A 21,050-nucleotide genomic window follows, 5' to 3' on the forward strand; every position below is an offset into this window, starting at 1 on the left:
CATTACTCTCCTACTGTTCCAGTCCCATGCTCACAATTACCTTAACTCTAGTCAAAATATTTTCTATGGTAACAGCCAAGATATAATTAGCACCTTTTCTTCATGCTGAAAATATCATTGGTAGCCATAAAAGAAATTTGGAGAAAGCTTTTTAGCACCTTAACTCAGCAAATGGCTACTGTGGTTATACTGTGGTTATTGGTCATTGGTATTTGCCTGCTAGTAGGAGTAACACCCCATCTTACCATGCCTTTCCTCCTCCCAATCGTCCTAACTTTGTGAGAGAAAGAACAGTCTAGGGAGGATGTGGGGGTTAGGTGGGGGGCGGAAATGAGTTGTGAAATTCTGTAGGAAATTAGACAAGGAACAATTTTTCCGTGCTTTCGTTATTTAGTTATTTGCCTTTGCTATTCTCCAACTTTGTGTATTTTGTCTGTAATCAGAGTGATGTTCTGAGGTAGTTTGATCTCCAAAAGCCTGTCTTAGAGCAGACAGGCAAAAAGCATGGGCCAATTTGTCATAATAGGGAAGGCCTTTTATTTGGCTTCTCGTATGTTCCTGGTTGAGGCTACAAAAGCCAAAGTAGTTATGATCAGAGATTTCCAGCAGGGGGTGTATCTGCTTCTATAGGGTAAGTTCTTTTGAAGCCAAATCACATCAAACATCTGAATATTGTATGTAGTGTTACCACTGATGGTAGAAGCTGGGATTTTGTTAACATATTTTTATGGCTGTCATCTCTTTTGATCCTAAAAAGACTATGCATATTAATACTTTATTAGGATGTTTTAAAGGACTAGAAATTTGTGGAGAATATTTAAATTAAAAATCTAAAATGCCTGACTGAAATCTTATTCTGCTAATTTTTTTCAAAGTAAATGAAGAACAAAGCTTCGGGTGATTTTAATTATCTAGTACAACAGAACAAGTGTTTAAATTTTTTATTTTTTAGATAGAAGAGTAGTTGATCTGAGAGAGCTTGATAATATTTACTCCACTGCGTGTGTGTGTGTGTGTGTGTGTGTGTGTGTGTGTAAATGATAAATTACTTCTTTTTTCAAAGTTTTTTTCTTTTGGGTGGGGAGGGTTGGTGTTTAGAGCTCTTTCTCTGAAGGCATGGCACCTGATCAGTTTTAAAACATGCCATCTTATCCTTGGGTTTTGTTTTATTTTCTGCTCTTTATTGCCATTTATTTCTGTATATGTAAGCATTTTAACCATAGAACTTTGGCCCCCAATTCTTATTTTCAGATTTTTACTTGTACAGAAAACTGTATGCTTTATTTTTTGGGAAGAACAAGTATTAACATAAAAATGATAAAGATTTCTTATACGTTTTGGTAAGCAGCCTAGCAGTATATTAGTATTAATAAGCAGCAAAATCTTAAAATTCCAGACCCCTTAAATCAAGCTGGATAATGTAGAAGGACTAAAACGTAAAAACAATATCAGCTACAAAAATTATCATTTGAAAACCATGACTTCTCCGCCCCACATTTTCTGGTGTCAGCATTACCAGAAAATGAGATTTCAAATCTTTTTTTTCCTCTAGTATTATGTCCTGATTCTTCAGTATCATGTCCTGTTTTGAAGGAAACATAATGAAGGTGTTCCTTCTTTATATGCTTACACCTTCTTTATATATTAATGTTTCCTTTAAAAGTCCTGACTTGACTTTGGTTTATATTGATACACGTCCATGGTTATAAAATTTCTGATTATTTAGGAAATAATTTTTAAAGTATTTTTAGGGTGGACACTGTAAGGTGCTTAATATTTCAATGTCAAAAACACAGCTTTGAATTGGCTTCTTATACTTTTAAAGACTTTTAGTACAAAGGTCATAAAATGCATTTAAATGCACAAACTTCTCAACCTATAAAAGTGGTATGAGTATTATGGTATTAGTATCACACTTTGATGGTTCCACTCCCTCTCCAAAATTTCCTCCTCTTTGTATTTTCTTTCACTGCCAAGTTTTCTTAGTGTCTTTCTTCCCTGCCCTGTGGCTTGTAACAGAAAGAAATAAGTACTTACGTACCTCATTTAACCTATTTGGTACCATTCAGATGCAAAGGAGTGGCTGGAGTAAGAAATTTTAGTCATGCCTTTTTAAAATTAGGAAGCAAGAGACATATAGAGAAATCAAACAAAACATCTTTCTGCTTTTGTCTATTAAGTTTACCTTAGAGAAATACAGAGAGTAGAGGGGCAGGGGTGTGGAAGAAACGAACAGAACTTCTGCTGGAATATTGTGACAGATTTACTGACAAATATTTTCTAACAGATTTTTACCAAAAGGCAGTTTTTGTTTTTCTTTACTGACAGACCGTAAACGTACTTCTGGTTGGCAGCAGCTGCATCATCATAACGCTAAAAAGCAACCTTGGCTAACTTCAGTACCTTATGTAATGTAAGAAATCAAGAATAATTTGAATTTAAAAGACTTTTTTATATGTTAGCTTTACTGATGATGAATTATTTTCAATGCAGGAAATAAATCTTTCCCCAAAGAGAAATTCTCCCTCAAATCACTTCTTTCTTTTAGACTTAACAACAAATTGGGGTAGATTTATGTTTTTGCTCATTCTTTTATCTCTGGCAACTATTTTAAGACCTCTGTGTAAGACAGATTCTGATGACCTTGGGAAAGTCACAAGACCTCAGTTTCTTCAATGGTTAAGAAAAGGCATTTTTCCACTGTCCTTCCTCCACCATTCAGTGCCAGTGCCCAGATAAGAAATACACCGAAAGCCCAGTGTACCCATTCAAGTCTCAAAATATATTAATATACTTAAGGCAGTATAATAAAAGCCAAGTGGCCGATGGTTCCTAAGATTGGGCTGGTAGTGGTGTGAGCAGGGGTCTTTTGAACCACCCTAGAATCCGCCCCATGTCTTGGCATTTCGCTTAACTTTCATAAGAACGTACTGAACCAAGGGCCTGCCTGCGTCCCTGTACGGTGTTGACGGAGAAATGGGTTCTTCTTGCTTTCATGGAGTTTTGCCTTCTGGGTGAGTATGGCACCGGTTCCGGGCGGGTGATGTCTGTAGTTGGCCAGCGATCCCCGGGCAGAAAACTGGCTGCACACACAGGAGCATACACGCAAGTGTGTCCCTGAGAACGAGCTTGGGCGCGTATTTTCCTCTCTTGAATTCTTTAATACTTAGAGACCGTAGGGTGATTTATCGAGAATCATTCGGTGCCCACACGATGTTTTGCAACGGCGAACACAGTATCAGGTTCCTTTGCAGTACTATGGTTTGCTCTCAGTTACCGCCAGAAACCGGAACAGAAGGAAAAGGAGAAAGCAGGGAAGGTTCGGAGACGACCGTGCTCTGGGCTGCACGGTTTGCAGCTTCTAAAGCGTGGAGGATGGGATGGAGGAGGAGCAGAATACGGAGAAAGGGGAAAGCAGAGGAAAAATACTCACGCCAATGGGTAAAAGGGAAAAGGTGAGAAGGAATGGAGTAGGAGAGGGAACCAATGGGTGGGAGAGGCGGAGGAAGAAGGGGGAGGGGCAGAAGCCAATAGGGGAGCGGGGACGCGAGCGAGGACGCGGCCCCGCGCGCTCGCTCCCTCCCTCCGGCTCCGGCGCTCGCGCCTTCCCAGGCTCCCGGGAGACGAGGGCAGGGGCGGGGCCCAGCCGGGCGCGCGGCGCGGGAGGCGTCGCGAGGTGAGGGCGGCGGGGGCGGAGGATTGTGGGGAGGGAGGCGCGGGTGCGCGCGCGCGCCCCGTCGAGGCTGCGCCGCCGCTCCGCCCCGGGCCGGGTGTGTGGCTGCGCGCGCGCGCGTGCGTTCCGGCGGTGCGCGCCGGGAGAGATGCTGAGGTAAAGTTCGGGAGAGAGCGAGAGATCCGTCAGCGCGAGGGAGCCCGAGTGGCCGCCATTACTGAGCCCGGCGCAGCGGCGGGCGCCGGGGAAGGGGGGAGGGACGCGGCTGCCGCTAGTGGCGGGGAGGGAGGGAGGGTGGGTTACCCGGCCGCTGGAGCCGTAGGGCTTAAGGTTTCGGGGCGTGTGTGTTGGGGAGGGCGGCGGGAGGTGGCTGAAGGGACGCGGCGCTCGGTGAGCGCGCCGGGGAAGAGAGGCGAGCAGAGAGTGGAGGAGGAGGCGGCGGCGGCGGGAGCGCTCCCCAGGAATGTCGCTGCCGCCGCCACCGCCACCGCCGGGGCCGCTGCCGTTGAGGAGGAGACGGAGGAGACCGACGGTGTTAGGTAGGACCTTGCGACTCCCCGCTCCTCCGGGCCTTCCTGCTCGCCCCCTCCCCGCCAGGGACCCTCCCGCCGCCCGTTGCCTGGCTCGATCGCCGCCGCCGGTTGTAACCAGTTCAAGGGGCTGGGGCCCCACAGCCGCCGAGGGGAGCGTGGCGCGGTGCTCCGTTCTCGCAGGCCCGGGCGGGGAGCGGCTGCCGCGGGGGGATACGGTCGGCGTGAAGGGCAGAGAGGCCGGGGGAGGGGGCGCTTTCTCCACAGGTGACGGGGCAGGGGGCGACGGAGGCCTGGTGGCGTCCGGGGATCGCAGCGGCCCCCCCCCCCCCCGGGCGCCCGCTCTCGCCCGCCGCCCTCACTTGCCCTGGTCTCGAAGGGTGCGTGGGGGAGGAAGGTGGCGGTGTATGTTGGCCGGGTGGCTGCTGTTAACGAGTTCCACCTGGAAAGGGGAGAAGGGGTTCGCGGAGACACAGTTTTCGTTGCAAACTTGAGAGCCTTGCAGGGGGATCGGTCCTTTCACTTTTTCCCTTAGCTCCCCCACTCGTCTCTGGGTTCTGTTCACCAATTTCCCATCTGCTGCTGAAGCTCTGGGTAGGATGTGAGAAGTTGCACTGCGCCACCAAAACAGAGTCCTAAGGGTTGACTGCGACTGGATTGAGGCTTTGATATTGAGTTTTCGCTAGAATAACCTCTAGATTCTCTCTCCGTTTCCACTAAAGAAAAGTATCGGGGTGGGGGTGGGGAGCTGCGCGGGAGCGCGCGCGCACTTATCCACACAGAAATACACTCACTGCCTCACACCCTCCCTTTACAGCGTTATTAGAAATGCAAAGGAGGTGGAGGCTCTGGGTGCAGCTGAGGCTGAAAGGTGCTTTGGAAGTCAAGGCAAACTATCAGGACGTTTAGAAAAATTCCGAGAAAGTTGTTAGGGGAGACGCTTATGCTTTTACCATTATGATAGAAATCCAGTTTTGGACCATGCTTAATATATGAGAATTTAAATGTCTTAAATCTTGACCGAAATAGGCACATAGGTGATGTGTACGCGCGTTTTTAAGTTTAGGTTCCCAGCAATAATTTGCTTTTTCCTTTATGCTAGGTAGGAAATGACATCATCTAAATATTCGGGTATAAAACCGTGAAATACATAGCTATAATTACTGATCTTTGCTTATGCTGCCTTCTACAGGTGTTGGGGGGGGCGGGGTTTGCCGGCTCCACTTAAAACAAATCCAAAAGCAATATTCAGTTTGAACAGTGTATTACTGAGTGTTTATTTCCATCGAGGTTCTCATTCATTTCAGGGAATATTTCTCTAAATCTCCACTTAAGATAGTTCTTTTAACAAAAATTTGATCTAGATTCAACTATTCAGAAAAATACTTGGTTAAGTAAGATAAATGAGTAAAGTGTGTTGGGAAGTATTTTGCTGTCAATTCCAGTTTATTTGACTTTAATGTGATAAAACTCCACCCTAGTATTTTTAGAGAGACATACTAACCATATGGGTAACCTACTAGACATTTTCTAGATTAAGGTTTTGCTTCCATTTTAAATTGCTTTCTCATTTTTGGCTCTTTAATCTATTCTTTGTAATTGACCCACGTTTCTTATATCTGTATTAGATCAGAGGAAGAGAGTTAAATGCAGGTCACCAAAAACTTGCACAGACCTTGGCGCACTTTATGACTAAACATACATGAATGAAAAGCTGGATATACCTATGGATTTAGCTTTCAGGAAATAGCACTATTGATCTGATTGACTTAAAGCAAAATTTAGAGCAATACAGATGACTAAATGACTAGACTAGAGTCGATTTGGTTGTGTATTTAGGCAACATTTTTTAAACCCACTTCAGCATGTCTTATTTTACCATTCTTTGTACATTAATTATAACCACTGGGAGATGGAGTGTGTTACACTTTGATGTAAGAAAAAATTGTCAAAATTCTGACATCTTTATCAATTTTTTGCACCTCTTCTCTCGTTTAAATTACTTTAACAGTTTAGAAATTGTATTGCAGAATTAATATCTTAGTTGTCGTATGATACTTATCCTAAATGTTTTAGAACCGTTTCCCCCAGCCTTTTTTTTTTTCCTATTTAAAAGGCAGATTTAATCTGTACACTATCTCTTGGAGAAAATTATTTTGACCTTGAAAGTTAAGATTTTTTTTTAAGGAATAAAATACTGTATTTGCATTCTTTTCTTGGAATTTAAATTGTGGTGCAGCTTAGAATAATAATTTTGTAACTTTTTTAAATTGAGAAAGTTATTTCTCAAGAAGATTGTACTGAACTTTTATTTTTTTACCATTAGGACTTAAGTGAACACTAAAGGCAACACTTACCTTCTTAAGTATGAGATGGCATAATAGAGATTTTCTTGGTAGCTCAGAATGTTTTAATTAAACAACTTCAGTTTCCATATATATTATTTTAAAAACTATTTACTTGGGCTGATTTTTTCTATGTATACCATGAAAGTATGCAGATAACATAATTGACTCAAGAGGTATTGTGTACTGTTCTGTTTTATTAAAGTCTGTGTTCCTGAAACATATTTGTAAAATACATTTGAAGTGCACCAAGGGAATTTGGCTTTTTAAAGAACTGTGAAGAAACTTTATAAAAGGATCCGTCATTTGGTGACTTGAGTAATCAAGCTTCTACTTGTTTAAGTGAAGCTTGTTGATAATTTTATCAAAGTAGGAAAAGCCTTATTAGAAATTAAGAAAAATAGTTTAGTGCTAAGAATAATAAGTATGTACTTTAATTGATTTTTCAAATTCTTTTCCTTGGATCCCTTAATGATTTTTGCTGGATGTCCTGAGACTTCCTCTGATACCTCAACCCTTCCAAACCAGGGCATCTTCAATTTTTTTCTATTAAATGTATTGTACTAAAATATAACAATTCCTTTGAAAAAAGAAATCATCTGCATTAAAATTTTTTAGAAAGCCTCTGGTTTGTTATTCATTAATTCAGATTATCTCTATTTAGCACTTACTATTTGCGTGGCTTTGGAGATACCAAGTGAAGAGGTGACGCAGCTCAAGTTAAGTGGTAGTAACTATACAGGAGTAAATAGTTACAAGTGCTAAGGTGCAGAAAAGAGAACAACTTTCTATCAGGGCTTCTTTGAGAAACCTTTACAAAAGAAGAAATATTTGAATTTTGATGTTTTGACTGCAAGTAGAAGTTTGCATGTAAGAGAGACCAAAAAAAAGGTTTTTGACCCCCCTCCCTCCACTGTGTTTTGGAGGTAGTCTGTCCACAGTACCTTAGATTTTCAGTCAGTTAAAGTAGATTGTTAATGTTTGGTCATGTCTGTATGTTTTTACTCCTTAGAATTACAGCTATTTCTTGGGAAAAAGTCATACATAACTTTGTAATTTTAGGGTTAAAATATGACTAGTATGTGTCACTTGATTAGGTTCTCAAGCTTTTCATCATGAAGAGTTAATGGAAAAGTGAATTTTCATTTTTCTAGCTTCATAATTGATTTAGCCTATTTTATTATCTCTTACCAATATTTTATTGAGCAGCTAGGCACTATGAGTGATACAAGGAAATATTTTTTAAAAGTCTTTAAAAGAGCTTTCAGCTTTGGTGGGGAGTGAGCTTGACAATTTAGGAATAGTTAACTGCCGGTTGAAGACAGTAGAAAAACTCTGTACAAGGCAGTACATACTGATTTAAAAATTGGTGTAAAGGAATTCAGATAAAGGAGATACCATTTGGAAGTTGCACAGGATTGAGATAAGCGAGAAAAAAAAGACGTTTAGTTAAGGGAGTGACACTGTGGACCCAAAGCACAGGGAAGTGTGGATAAATTGACAGGTCAGGGGAAAATATAAGGTAAAAATGTAAGAGCATCAATTTATATGTTATGAGCCAAATTGAACGATTTGAAGAAAAGTATAAACACAAGGTTAATAGAAAGAGTAACGGGGAAATCAATTACGTTTGCATTGCTGTCTATCCTAGTTGCTATATTTGGCATTGTCAAGCAACCTTGGAAAAACTTGTTTTGGCTTCTGATATGGTATGTAATTTGTTCATTTTCTTCCTCCTGATCATGATCCAGTATCTTATGTTTCTTTCTATACTTACCTTTCCAGAGCCACAACAGTATCTCTTTGTATTTACTTGTTTATTTTTATTTTGGTTGACTGTTTAGAGAATGTGGAAAATTAACAGTGGGAAATTATGATCGAGGGAACTGAAAGATCCAGATTTCTACTCTTTTCTATAAGTTTATAAATCTTTGGATGCTTGTTATAAAGAATATTAAATCAAATAGTCTGTTAAATAATTTTCTGAAGTTTATGATCTTGAAGTTGATGTACTGATCTTGACTTTGCTTCATTTTGATTCAGTATTTTCATTTGTCTTGGTAATACTGTCACCTGAAATTCAAGTGATAGCACCATCTGTTGCTGAGACTGGTTAGTTTTTCTTTAAGAAACATTGACTCATTTGTCTGTTTCTTTCATCTAGCAGCCAAGCTCTTTGTCTTGAACTACTCTTTTCAGTTCTGTGATAGGGTGCTTTGGGGCCTCTAGTATTTGTCTGTCTTGAGCATGGTGCCCCACCAAATCCAACTTTATATTCTAGTTCTAATCTCTAATGATTTCTTATTGCTCATTACAAGATCTAACTCCTTTTTGCCCTTGAAGACCTTATATAGTCATATCTTGGAGCTTCAGAAATAAATCTCTCCTTTCCAATATGGCGACTGTGCTCAACTACTCCACCCTAATCATCCACCAGGAAGGACTTCTTTTTAAAATCCAAATCCATTCTGTTTTTCAAAGTTTACTCAGATCCTTTCATCTGTTGCAGGGGTCTGCAGATTATAGCCTTTGGGCCAAATCCAGCCTGCTGCCTGTTTTTGTGTAATGTCTTTTTACATCCTGAAATGGTTGAGGAAACAATTAAAAGAATATTTTGTAATATGTGAAAGTTACATCAAATTCAAATTTCATTGTCCATGAATAACCACGATCATTTATGTATGTATGTCTGTGGCTATAATCACTGTCTGGCCTTTTACAGAAAATGTTTTCCAAACCCTGATCTATTCCAACTTGTACTGATCTTTCATTTCTTTCGATTCCTATTACATTTATCAATTCCATAGTATAGCACATTGCCTTTGTCTCCTCAGCTGTGGTACTATATAAAGCTTCTTAGAATAATGGGCAAGTGCTTTTCAGCCCTTTGTAATTTTTAATCCATAACCCTTTTTAGTCTGTACCCTTTCCTGAGATCCTTATTTTGATCTCTTATTAATGTTCCCATAATTAAGAAAATTGTTAAATTTTACTTAATGAGGTTTGTATAATGAAAATAATGTTTTCCCTCCTGTGTAGCATTACAATAATGAATGTTAGTTTATGTCCTTTCCCCCCATTTCTTAGTTCTCCAAAGTGAGGAGAAAGGACTCAGACCCTAAAAAGGAGCATACTCATAGCCTGGTTTAGTGGACTTCACTGTACGTATCTTTGAACCCTCAAAACCTCTGACCATAAAGCTAAGCAGATAGTAACTAAGCACAGTAAGTACTTAATGGGGTGTTTACATAGGTTGATGTAAATGAGGTGACCTTTGGTTCTTCTGTTTTCACTACAGAATAAGGAAATGGACTAGGAAGAGTTTAGAATAACTTTCACATCACATCCTCAGAGACTGTATGTTCTTAGAGGAAAGTGTGGATTAAGAGTACTGTAGGCAGTTAATCTGTTTGGAAATTGTTTACGTCATTGCTTTTCAAATATTTTCTGCAGTGAAACTTCGTTAAACAATATTTGAAACATCAAAAGGTAAAAATGGGTGAAAGCAGAATTACCTTTTCTGAGTATGATTTGGGGAACTCCCAGAGTACTGCCTACTGAGACCCTTCTGGAAGTACCCTTCAGGCTTAATGTTTATAAACCCGTAATTTGTGTTAATGAGCAGACTAAAGGTCTTGGGAAAAAACTAGGCTTTTTATATTAGGATATTCTGCTGTGCTAGACTTTATGGGCCCCAAATAGTATGTAATTTTTGTTAATTGTGACTACAAATGTGCTTTAAGTTTGTCCAGTGGTTTAAGATTTGAGTCTGGAAATTGATTCGTTCGGCCATCAAATACTAGAGGACCCATTGTGTGTCAGGCACTGATCTGAGTGCTGGGAATATGGTAAAAAAAAAAAAAATGTCCATCCTAGCAGTTTATCTTAAATCCTACCAAGATGTGCTTATCCTGAATCCTATGAAGGTGTGCTTCCATAAAGACAAATTCATAGAAATGATGACTTTAGCATTCCTTTCAACCTTAAAATTGATCATGTGCTTATGTGGTACAAACCTTGGTCAAAGAAAGTATGAAATATGATTGACTCTCTTATAGGTATTAACATTGTGCTTAACTATCTTTTACATGTTAAAATGGCTTTTTCATTTCCTCTTCTAATTTTCTACAGCATAAATTTGTCATTGAGAATTAGCAACATTAAGAAAAGTAGAATTTTTAAGGCAGTATTATGCCATATTCATCTTTCAGTATATAGTTGATATTTTTATCGTCAAACTGTAAGTTTACCTAAGATTGTGGAATGTATGATAATCTTTGGGCTTGGATCTGTCTTTTCTCTTGAATATTTGTTTATTTAAGGTATATTTTCTTTATTTGACTTAAAAAAGATGAAATGTGTAATTACAAAGCTGCTGCTTCTGTGTAATTAGTTCTTGGAAATGTAGTTTCCTGCAATAAATATTTGTGATTCTAAAAAAATTTTGTGTCAGAAGTAAAAATTAGGTGTTTATTCTTGCTGAACACAGGCATACCTCATTTTATTGTGCTTCGCAAGTATTGTATTTTTTTTTTTAACGTATTGAAGGTTTATGGCAACCCTTGGTAGAACAATTCCATTGATGCCATTTTTCCAACAGCATTATTTTGAAATTAAGGTACGTCTTTTTTTTTTAGGTATAATGATATTGCATACTTAATAAATTACAATGTAGTGTAAGCATAACTTTCTATGCACTGAGAAACCAAAAAATTCACTTGACTCGCTTTATTGTGATATTTGCTTTTTTGTGATGGTCTGGAACTAAACCTACAATATCTCAGGTATGCCTGTATGTTATTATAGATCATAGTTAGTCTTTATTCTGATGGCTTAATTTTTGACAAAAATTTTTGGGACCAAATATACATATTTCCCCCATAGATAGCTTTAGAAAATCTTTAGATTAATAAGTTAAAGCACTTATTTAGTAAACCTACATACTTTACTTTTTTTAATCAAAGAATTGAGAACATTTGATTTTAATATTTATTAGGATTCATGCATATATTGAGTAGGTGCTATGTGGAAGGCACTATTCTAGGCTCTTGTGATACGATGATGGAATAAACAGATTTGTGCCTTTTCGAATCTTTATTAAACCTGGATTGCAGTGGGGAGAGTGATAGAATTAATGACAAATAATAAAGAAGTAAGTTGTATAGTAAGTTACATGAGTAAGGAGTTAACAAAGGGGGAATTTGGGGAGTACTGGGAAAAGTAAGTGCAAAGATAGGACCGTGTTTAGCATGTTGAGCAACAGTTTCAGTGTTTCTCACTGACTGAAATAGAGTGAGAATGGGGAGAATAGTCTAAGAGTAGGTCTAAGAGTAGGTCTGAGAGTGAGATAGTGGTAGATCTTGTAGTAAGCAATTGAAAGGACTTGGCTTTTCCTTTTAGAAGCTACTGGAGAGTTTTGAGCAGAAGAAAGGGAGTCTCTGACTTAGGTTTTAAAAGGAATTCTCTGGCTGCTCTATGAATAGACTTGGGAAGGGGAACAGGAGTGGAAACAGAAATTAGTTTAGAAGCCTCTGGAATAATCCACAGCCAGAGATGACAGTGGGATGAGATCAGGTTATAGCAATACAGGTAGTGAAAAGTGATAAATTCTGGATCTGTTTTGAAGGTGGGGCCAACAGGAATTTCCTGACACAATATAGTAACTTAAAAGTGTAAAAAAAATTTAAATATACCTTTTATTAACGAGTGCAACAGTTTTGTGAAAGAGTGCAAAACAAAAAAAATTAGTTTAAATTCAGAATTACTAAGAATCTTCTCAGTTTCCTAGATTCCTTGCAGAACTTAAATTTTTTTTTCAGAAAGCCACTTCATGGTGTAAAACTTAAAAGAAGCGTGTTATGTTTGAATAGCTTAAAGTATCTTAGAAAACAGTTGTAGACATAGCTTCATTTCGGCAGACAGTTGTAGGACAGTTGGACTCAAATTATACATGTCATTAATTTTTGTAAGGATACTTAGTCTAAACATTTCCTAGAAATAAAAGCTTATGATAATCTTAAAGGCAAAATGAAAAACTATTGCAAACTATTAAAAGCAGCACTAATGCTTAAGAAAGTAAAGATTGGTCATCAAGAGACTCATCTTAACCCTATAATTTTGAGTAGGTCATTGTTGCTTTTGTCTTGGTTTCTTCATGAGCAGAACTAAGTATGATACTAAATGTTACGAGAAAATGAGAGCAACGTGTATAAAAATAAAGTTACGTCAAAACTAGGAAAGGTATGTGTGGATCAACATGGGCAAAATATTACTATTAAAGGAATTTTCAAATTAAATCAGAGTCCACATATAGATATTGGCCATTAGTTTATTAGTGGAAACATGGTTTTTAAAAACAGAAGGCATTCTTTTTTTCTCAGTACAGAAGAAAAACTACATTAGTTAATGGAGGGCAGTTTTGACTTAGATTTTGAGGGTCATTGGGTAATTCATGTATGTATAAATTATCCAGCTGTCTGAAAGTAAATTTCCTTATAACCTATTCCAGCCAACCTCAGGAGAGGTGTCTTTTCCCCATGAGGTGGTAATACCATACTCACCCAAACAAATGGCAAAACCCTTTTGAGGGCAGGGTGACAACAATTTTTTTCTAGTCCAGGGTTTCTCAAACTGTTTTAAAATCAGGAAGCATTTTTTTAAACTAAAGCTTCTAAGTTAGGTAAACATAAATCAGATAAAGGAGGCTCTGCTCCGATAACTAGTTGGAAGGAGAGAGGATTTATTTGCCCAGGGCTCTTCTTTCCCACCTCTGGCTGAGTGAATTTTTCCACCATAGTTTGAAAATGACTGTATGGTGATTTATGACATAAGCTCTGCATCTGACTTCAAAATACCAGCAGGTAGCCTGCCTGAGAGCATTGTCAGAAAGAAGGACATGGATGTTCCTCACTGTGTCTAATTGGTAGTTTACTGTGAATTTGGCATGAAAGCCATAAATATCACACAAAGCTATCTTATTTTTAATTTAAACTTTAATATTTGTAACTCAGAGACTGCCACTAACAAATTAGGATATGTTGAAGCCTTAGTATTATAAATTATCTTAAATAGAGTTTTATTTCTCTGTAAAATAAAAAGCCTTCCAGTTTTCAATGACCAATGAAAGGGTGATGACTACATGCCTTCACTCATCTTCATTTACTTTTAAGGTCTTTTACTTTCTGAAACTTTAAAAATTCATCTCGTGATAATGTTTTTATTTTACTCTTACACTCTATAACTTTTTTTAGAAAAGTGTCTCAGTTTTTTAAGGTTTATGCTTTAGGAGAGCAGAAATGAGTCTTTTAATGTGTTTGGATAAGTATAAAAATACTAATAAAGATATGGTTGTTAACAACAAGGATTAGGTTTATAGTTGAAAATTTTCTGCATTACTCAGGTCCGTATGACGTTATATTGTTACTTTTCTATTAACAACTTGGTGTCTCTTAAGCTGGAAAGCAGGGTGTTAGTCTTACACTTGTTTGAATTGCTCTTAGTTTTCAGAATAGATCTATGTTTACTAAACAGTTTAATAGAGTTTTATATATATTTCAGTGTTTGTACCGTTTTAATGTAAAAATTCCCCAAAGTAATCACTAGTTGTGTTTCCTTTCAATGTATATTTAATAAGATATCTTCTGCAATTTTTTGCTTGTCTAGTAACAAAGAAGGATAGTCAATGTTTTCAATTTTTTCCCTTCATTGTTACATACGGAATCACTGCTATTTTCACCAGCTAATTCCCCCTTCTTGTCACTGTGTATAACTTTGTTATGTAGTTAGTTCACTGTTTTCTTTTCAGTAAATATCTGTAAAGCAGCCCAATTGTTCTTTTACGTAGTTTAGATGAAGAATATTAAACTTGGTGATAAGTGCAAATACTCAGCTTAATCACATTAAGATTTTAAAAAAATTTTACTCAATAAAAGAGAGGAGGATTGGGTAGAACTGCCCTAATTTCTTATACTGTTGGTTATTGTTTATGCTGCTGCCAGATAAATATTTATAGGTCACCAGTCTGATCACATCATTTTTTATAAATCTTCAACAGCTTCTTGGTTCCAAGAATCAAGTTAAAGCAAAACTAATATTTATTAAGCATTTTTTTGGTTGCTAGGCACTTAACATTTAAAAAAAATTATTCTTAAATTTGTATAGATAGGCAGCCCCATTTTATAGATGGGGAAACATATCTCAAGAGGTTTAGGGCTTTATTGTTGTCATAAACTAGTAAATAATAGGAGTTGAATTTGAAATCCTGTTCTGTTTACTCATGGTTTTCTACTACTTATGTTCCTTCAGCATGTTAATATTTTATTTGTTAAAAAATGAACCTAATAAGCATTTTGTTTGAATAACTGGTGGCTGATATTATTAAAATTAATATTTCATTGAGTCTGATAGTATAAATTTCTAGAATACAAGAATAATTCTGAAATTTTATTTTTAAATGTTATACTTGAAATATTAGTTAAAATTTTAAATTGCAAGACCAGTTTCTCTCTACCAGTTTTTAGTGTAGCAAATGTGCAATATAATCTAGATAGGTATTTACTTGTAATTTTGAGGGTGGTGGAAAAGTCACATATTTGAGGCAGGTAGTGGTTATTTTTTTTACCTTTCTTTTACTTTTTTCCTCATGGTCTTTATATTCTTTTATTTTGTGTGGATTGAAGATAATTTTCACATATATTGATTTACATGACTGGGTATTTTCCTTGTGAAATTTTGGTGTGATAGAAATGATGTATTGCTTTTAATTCAGCCTCAAAAGAATGTGAAAAAATCTCCAAATAAAACCTATAAAAGAGATGAATCTTTGCTTCCACACAAATAACCCAAATTAAATTACATACAGTTCTTAAAGGTTATTTAATGTTGCTTGTATATCAAATAATTCTAAAAAGAGTCTCAAACATATAACCTTAAAATTCTTCAGCTTTATGCGACTCAAAATATGACCTGAAGAATTCTTTGTAAATACTTCCAAGAGGAAACAAATGCAGAAATCAAGAACATTTAAAAACAATTTGACAGTAATTTTATGCCTCTTGAATCTAATAGGAAATTGGATCTAGATTTTTTTTAAAGATTCCATTTGTTTTTTTTTTAATTGACCTGCAGGTGTGAAATAAAAATTGGTCCTTCATCTTAGATGGTTTGAGAAACATTGATCTAGTTAAACACTGTCATTTGTATTAACTTGTTTATTTATTTGTTTCTCTGTTTAAGTATGTGAATATCCTTAGTTGATTTTGGGTATAAAATTTGATAGATTTCACAGGAGTATGTTAAAACTTCTTGAAAAACTTCTAAAAATAAATTCTAAAGTCTTGGTAAATTCATATCAGATTCCATTTTGGGGAACAAGTTTTGAGGAACCATGTAATAGAAAACAGATAATTTTTTAGAGTTGTGGAGGAGTTGTTAAAGCAACTAGTATGTTTTAGTTATCGCCAAACACAGCCTCTTGTAAGAGAAGGCAGGAAAATTGAGGGGCAGGGGAGAGGAATAATTGTTTCCTCAAAGTCATAGGAAAGAGTAGAGACAAAATGCACATTTGATTAATAGGAGTTTATTTTAGTTTGTGGAAACACACTAAAACTTGTATGTAGTTATTTTAGGTGTTGGATTTGCCTTAAATTTTGAGGTCATCTTGCATTTGTAACAGTAAATCATAAGCTGTCTTTGGTGGTTCCTTAAAATACATGTAACGTTAATTTGCCTGGTGTTTTGTTATGAACATCTTTAATATGTATATGATTCAACATGAGTAATTCATGATTAAGATTTGTCATTTTTCTCCTCTTTCTAGGAAGATGATCCATATGATCTTGAAGAACCTTCTGCACAGAAATGAGGGAAACACAAAGAACCAAATATAGTTCTGAAATTTGGGATCTGTATTTTGAGATGATTTTATTTTCAGAATGAGAAGTATATCTGGTTATCTTTATGAATGTAGAGACATGACAAGAGAGTTATGATGGCAAAAAACAAAGAGCCTCGCCCCCCATCCTATACCATTGGTGTAGTTGGACTCTCTGGGACTGAAAAAGACAAAGGTAACTGTGGAGTTGGAAAGTCTTGTTTGTGCAATAGATTTGTACGCTCAAAAGCAGATGAATATTATCCAGAGCATACTTCTGTGCTTAGCACCATTGACTTTGGAGGACGAGTAGTAAACAATGATCACTTTTTGTACTGGGGTGACATAACACAAAGTGGTGAAGATGGAGTGGAATGCAAAATTCATGTCATTGAACAGACAGAGTTCATTGATGACCAGACTTTCTTGCCTCATCGGAGTACGAATTTGCAACCATATATAAAACGTGCAGCTGCCTCTAAATTGCAGTCAGCAGAAAAACTAATGTACATTTGCACAGATCAACTAGGCTTGGAGCAAGACTTTGAACAGAAGCAAATGCCAGAAGGGAAGCTCAATGTAGATGGATTCTTACTGTGCATTGACGTAAGTCAGGGATGCAATAGGAAGTTTGATGATCAACTTAAATTTGTGAATAACCTTTTTGTCCAGCTATCAAAATCAAAAAAACCTGTAATAATAGCAGCAACTAAATGTGATGAATGTGTGGATCATTATCTTAGAGAAGTTCAGGCGTTTGCTTCAAACAAAAAGAACCTTCTTGTAGTGGAAACATCAGCACGATTTAATGTCAACATTGAGACGTGTTTCACTGCACTGGTACAAATGTTGGATAAAACTCGTGGCAAGCCTAAAATTATTCCCTATTTGGATGCTTATAAAACACAGAGACAACTTGTTGTCACAGCAACAGATAAGTTTGAAAAACTTGTGCAGACTGTGAGAGATTATCATGCAACTTGGAAAACTGTTAGTAATAAATTGAAAAATCATCCTGATTATGAAGAATACATCAATTTAGAGGGAACAAGAAAGGCCAGAAATACATTCTCAAAACATATAGAACAACTTAAACAGGAACATATAAGAAAAAGGAGAGAAGAATATATAAATACTTTACCAAGAGCTTTTAACACTCTTTTGCCAAATCTGGAAGAGATTGAACATATGAATTGGTCAGAAGCTTTGAAGTTAATGGAAAAGAGAGCAGATTTTCAGTTATGTTTTGTGGTGCTAGAAAAAACGCCTTGGGATGAAACTGACCATATAGACAAAATTAATGATAGACGGATCCCATTTGACCTCCTGAGCACTTTAGAAGCTGAAAAAGTCTATCAGAACCATGTACAACATCTAATATCAGAGAAGAGGAGGGTAGAAATGAAGGAAAAATTCAAGAAGACTTTGGAAAAAATTCAGTTCATTTCACCTGGGCAGCCATGGGAGGAAGTTATGTGCTTTGTTATGGAGGATGAAGCCTTCAAATATATCACTGAGGCTGATAGCAAAGAGGTGTATGGTAGGCACCAGCGAGAAATAGTTGAAAAAGCCAAAGAAGAATTTCAGGAAATGCTTTTTGAGCATTCTGAACTTTTTTATGATTTAGATCTTAATGCAACACCTAGTTCAGATAAAATGAGTGAAATTCATACAGTTTTGAGTGAAGAACCTAGATATAAAGCTTTACAGAAACTTGCACCTGATAGGGAGTCTCTTCTACTTAAGCATATAGGGTTTGTTTATCATCCCACTAAAGAAACATGTCTTAGTGGCCAAAACTGTACAGATATTAAAGTGGAGCAATTACTTGCCAGTAGTCTTTTGCAGTTGGATCATGGCCGCTTAAGGTTGTATCATGATAGTACCAATATAGATAAAGTTAACCTTTTCATTTTAGGGAAGGATGGCCTTGCCCAAGAACTAGCAAATGAGATAAGGACACAATCCACTGATGATGAGTATGCCTTAGATGGAAAAATTTATGAACTTGATCTTCGGCCAGTTGATGCCAAGTCGCCTTACCTTTTAAGTCAGTTATGGACTGCTGCCTTTAAACCACATGGGTGCTTCTGTGTATTTAATTCCATTGAGTCACTGAATTTTATTGGGGAATTTATTGGAAAAATAAGAACTGAAGCTTCTCAGATCAGAAAAGATAAATATATGGCTAACCTTCCATTTACATTAATTCTGGCTAATCAGAGAGATTCTATCAGTAAGAATCTACCAATTCTCAGGCACCAAGGGCAACAGTTGGCAAACAAGTTACAGTGTCCTTTTGTAGATGTACCCGCTGGTACATATCCTCGTAAATTTAATGAAACCCAAATAAAGCAAGCTCTAAGAGGAGTATTAGAATCAGTTAAACATAATTTAGATGTGGTGAGCCCAGTTCCCACCAATAAGGATGTATCAGAAGCTGACTTGAGGATTGTCATGTGTGCGATGTGTGGTGATCCATTTAGCGTGGACCTTATTCTGTCGCCCTTTCTTGATTCTCATTCTTGTAGTGCTGCTCAAGCTGGACAGAATAATTCCCTAATGCTTGATAAAATCATTGGTGAAAAAAGGAGACGAATACAGATCACGATATTGTCATACCATTCTTCAATTGGAGTAAGGAAAGATGAACTGGTTCATGGGTATATATTAGTTTATTCTGCCAAACGAAAAGCATCAATGGGAATGCTTCGAGCATTTCTATCGGAAGTTCAGGACACCATTCCTGTACAGCTGGTGGCAGTTACTGATAGCCAAGCAGACTTTTTTGAAAATGAGGCCATCAAGGAGTTAATGACTGAAGGAGAACATATTGCAACTGAGATCACTGCTAAATTTACAGCACTATATTCTTTATCTCAGTATCATCGGCAGACTGAGGTCTTTACACTGTTTTTCAGTGATGTTCTAGAGAAGAAAAATATGATAGAAAATTCCTATTTATCTGATACTACAAGGGAATCAACCCATCCAAGTGAAGATGTTTTCCTACCATCTCCCAGAGACCCCTATAACAACTACCCTGATTCAGATGATGATACAGAAGCACCCCCTCCTTACAGTCCAATTGGGGATGATGTACAGTTGCTTCCAACACCTAGTGACCGTTCCAGATATAGATTAGATTTGGAAGGAAATGAATATCCTGTTCACAGCACCCCAAACTGTCATGACCATGAACGCAACCATAAAGTGCCTCCACCTATTAAACCTAAACCAGTTGTACCTAAGACAAATGTGAAAAAATTGGATCCAAACCTTTTAAAAACAATTGAAGCTGGTATTGGTAAAAATCCAAGAAAACAGACTTCCCGGGTGCCTTTGGCACATCCTGAAGATATGGATCCTTCAGATAACTATTCAGAACCCATTGACACAATTTTCAAACAGAAGGGCTATTCTGATGAGATATATGTTGTCCCAGATGATAGTCAGAATCGCATTATTAAAATTCGAAATTCATTTGTAAATAACACCCAAGGAGAGGAAGAAAATGGATTTTCTGATAGAACCTCAAAAAGTCATGGGGAACGGAGACCTTCAAAATACAAATATAAATCTAAAACCCTGTTTAGTAAAGCCAAGTCATACTATAGAAGAACACATTCAGATGCAAGTGATGATGAGGCTTTCACCACTTCTAAAACAAAAAGAAAAGGAAGACATCGGGGAAGTGAAGAAGATCCACTTCTTTCTCCTGTTGAAACTTGGAAAGGTGGTATTGATAATCCTGCAATCACTTCAGACCAGGAGTTAGATGAGAAGAAAATGAAGAAGAAAACCCACAAAGTAAAAGAAGATAAAAAGGTAAGTTTAATTTATGGTTAGCAATGTTTGTAAAGGTGTTTGCTTTTGACTTTTAAAAAATTATTTTTTTTAATGATCATGGATTTGACATCAGTCATTAATATAATTAACAGGTCTTAATTTTCTGAATATATTGTGAGGGCAGATCATTTTTTGTTACTTTATTGTATCTTGTTTACTTGTGCTTTATGTTATTTGGGGTAGAAGTTTGATTTCATATTCTTTAGCGTTAAAGTTCTAAGCGAATATGTGTAATTTCTTTACAGAAACTCAGATATAAAGTCATTTTTTTTCTTTTTCTGTTTGTCTATAAGCACTTCATTTGTCTGTTCTGACCTACCAGCTTTGCAATATTAATTTGATATACTGGCATACTTTGTTTTTTGTGCTTTGCTTTATTTCACTTCTCAGATACTGTGTTTTTTTTTTTTTACAAATTAAAGGTTTGTGGCAACCCTGCAACAAGCAGGTCTTAATCAGCACCATTTTTCCAATAGCATTTGCTTACTTCTTATCTCTCTGTTACATTTTGGTAATTCTCATGATGTTCCAAACTTTTTTTTATTGTTATTATATTTGTTATGGAGATCAGTGATCTTTGATGTTAATGTTGCAAAAAGATAACAGCTGGCTTAAGGCTCAGATGATGGTTAGCATGTTTTAGCAATAAAGTGTTTTTCAATTAAGGTACGTATTTTTTTTAGACATAATAGTATTGCACACTTAACAGATTGCATACAGTATAGTGTACACAGAACTTTTTCGTGCACTGGGAAACCAAAAATGATTGGTGATACTTGCTT

General features: G+C 37.0%; 1 protein-coding gene across 5 annotated transcripts in view; it reads left to right on the plus strand.

Annotated features, from left to right (window-relative positions):
* Positions 1-3,703: 3,703 nt before the first annotated feature.
* ARHGAP5 (Rho GTPase activating protein 5) overlaps positions 3,704-21,050 on the plus strand; it is a 67,585-nt gene continuing 50,238 nt past the window's right edge. For 4 of the 5 annotated variants that reach the window (XM_031678919.2, XM_031678920.2, XM_072962904.1 and 1 more), the window contains exons 1-2: positions 3,988-4,212; positions 16,366-20,247. In XM_031678919.2, the coding sequence (XP_031534779.1) occupies positions 16,534-20,247 (3,714 nt within the window). In that variant the 5' untranslated portion in view covers positions 3,988-4,212; positions 16,366-16,533. Of the gene's footprint in view, positions 3,830-3,987; positions 4,213-16,365; positions 20,248-21,050 lie in introns of those variants that run through there. The other variant, XM_072962903.1, reaches the window with a different exon arrangement.

This window comes from Vicugna pacos, chromosome 6 (assembly GCF_048564905.1).
Source record: "Vicugna pacos chromosome 6, VicPac4, whole genome shotgun sequence".
Taxonomy (NCBI): domain Eukaryota; kingdom Metazoa; phylum Chordata; class Mammalia; order Artiodactyla; family Camelidae; genus Vicugna; species Vicugna pacos.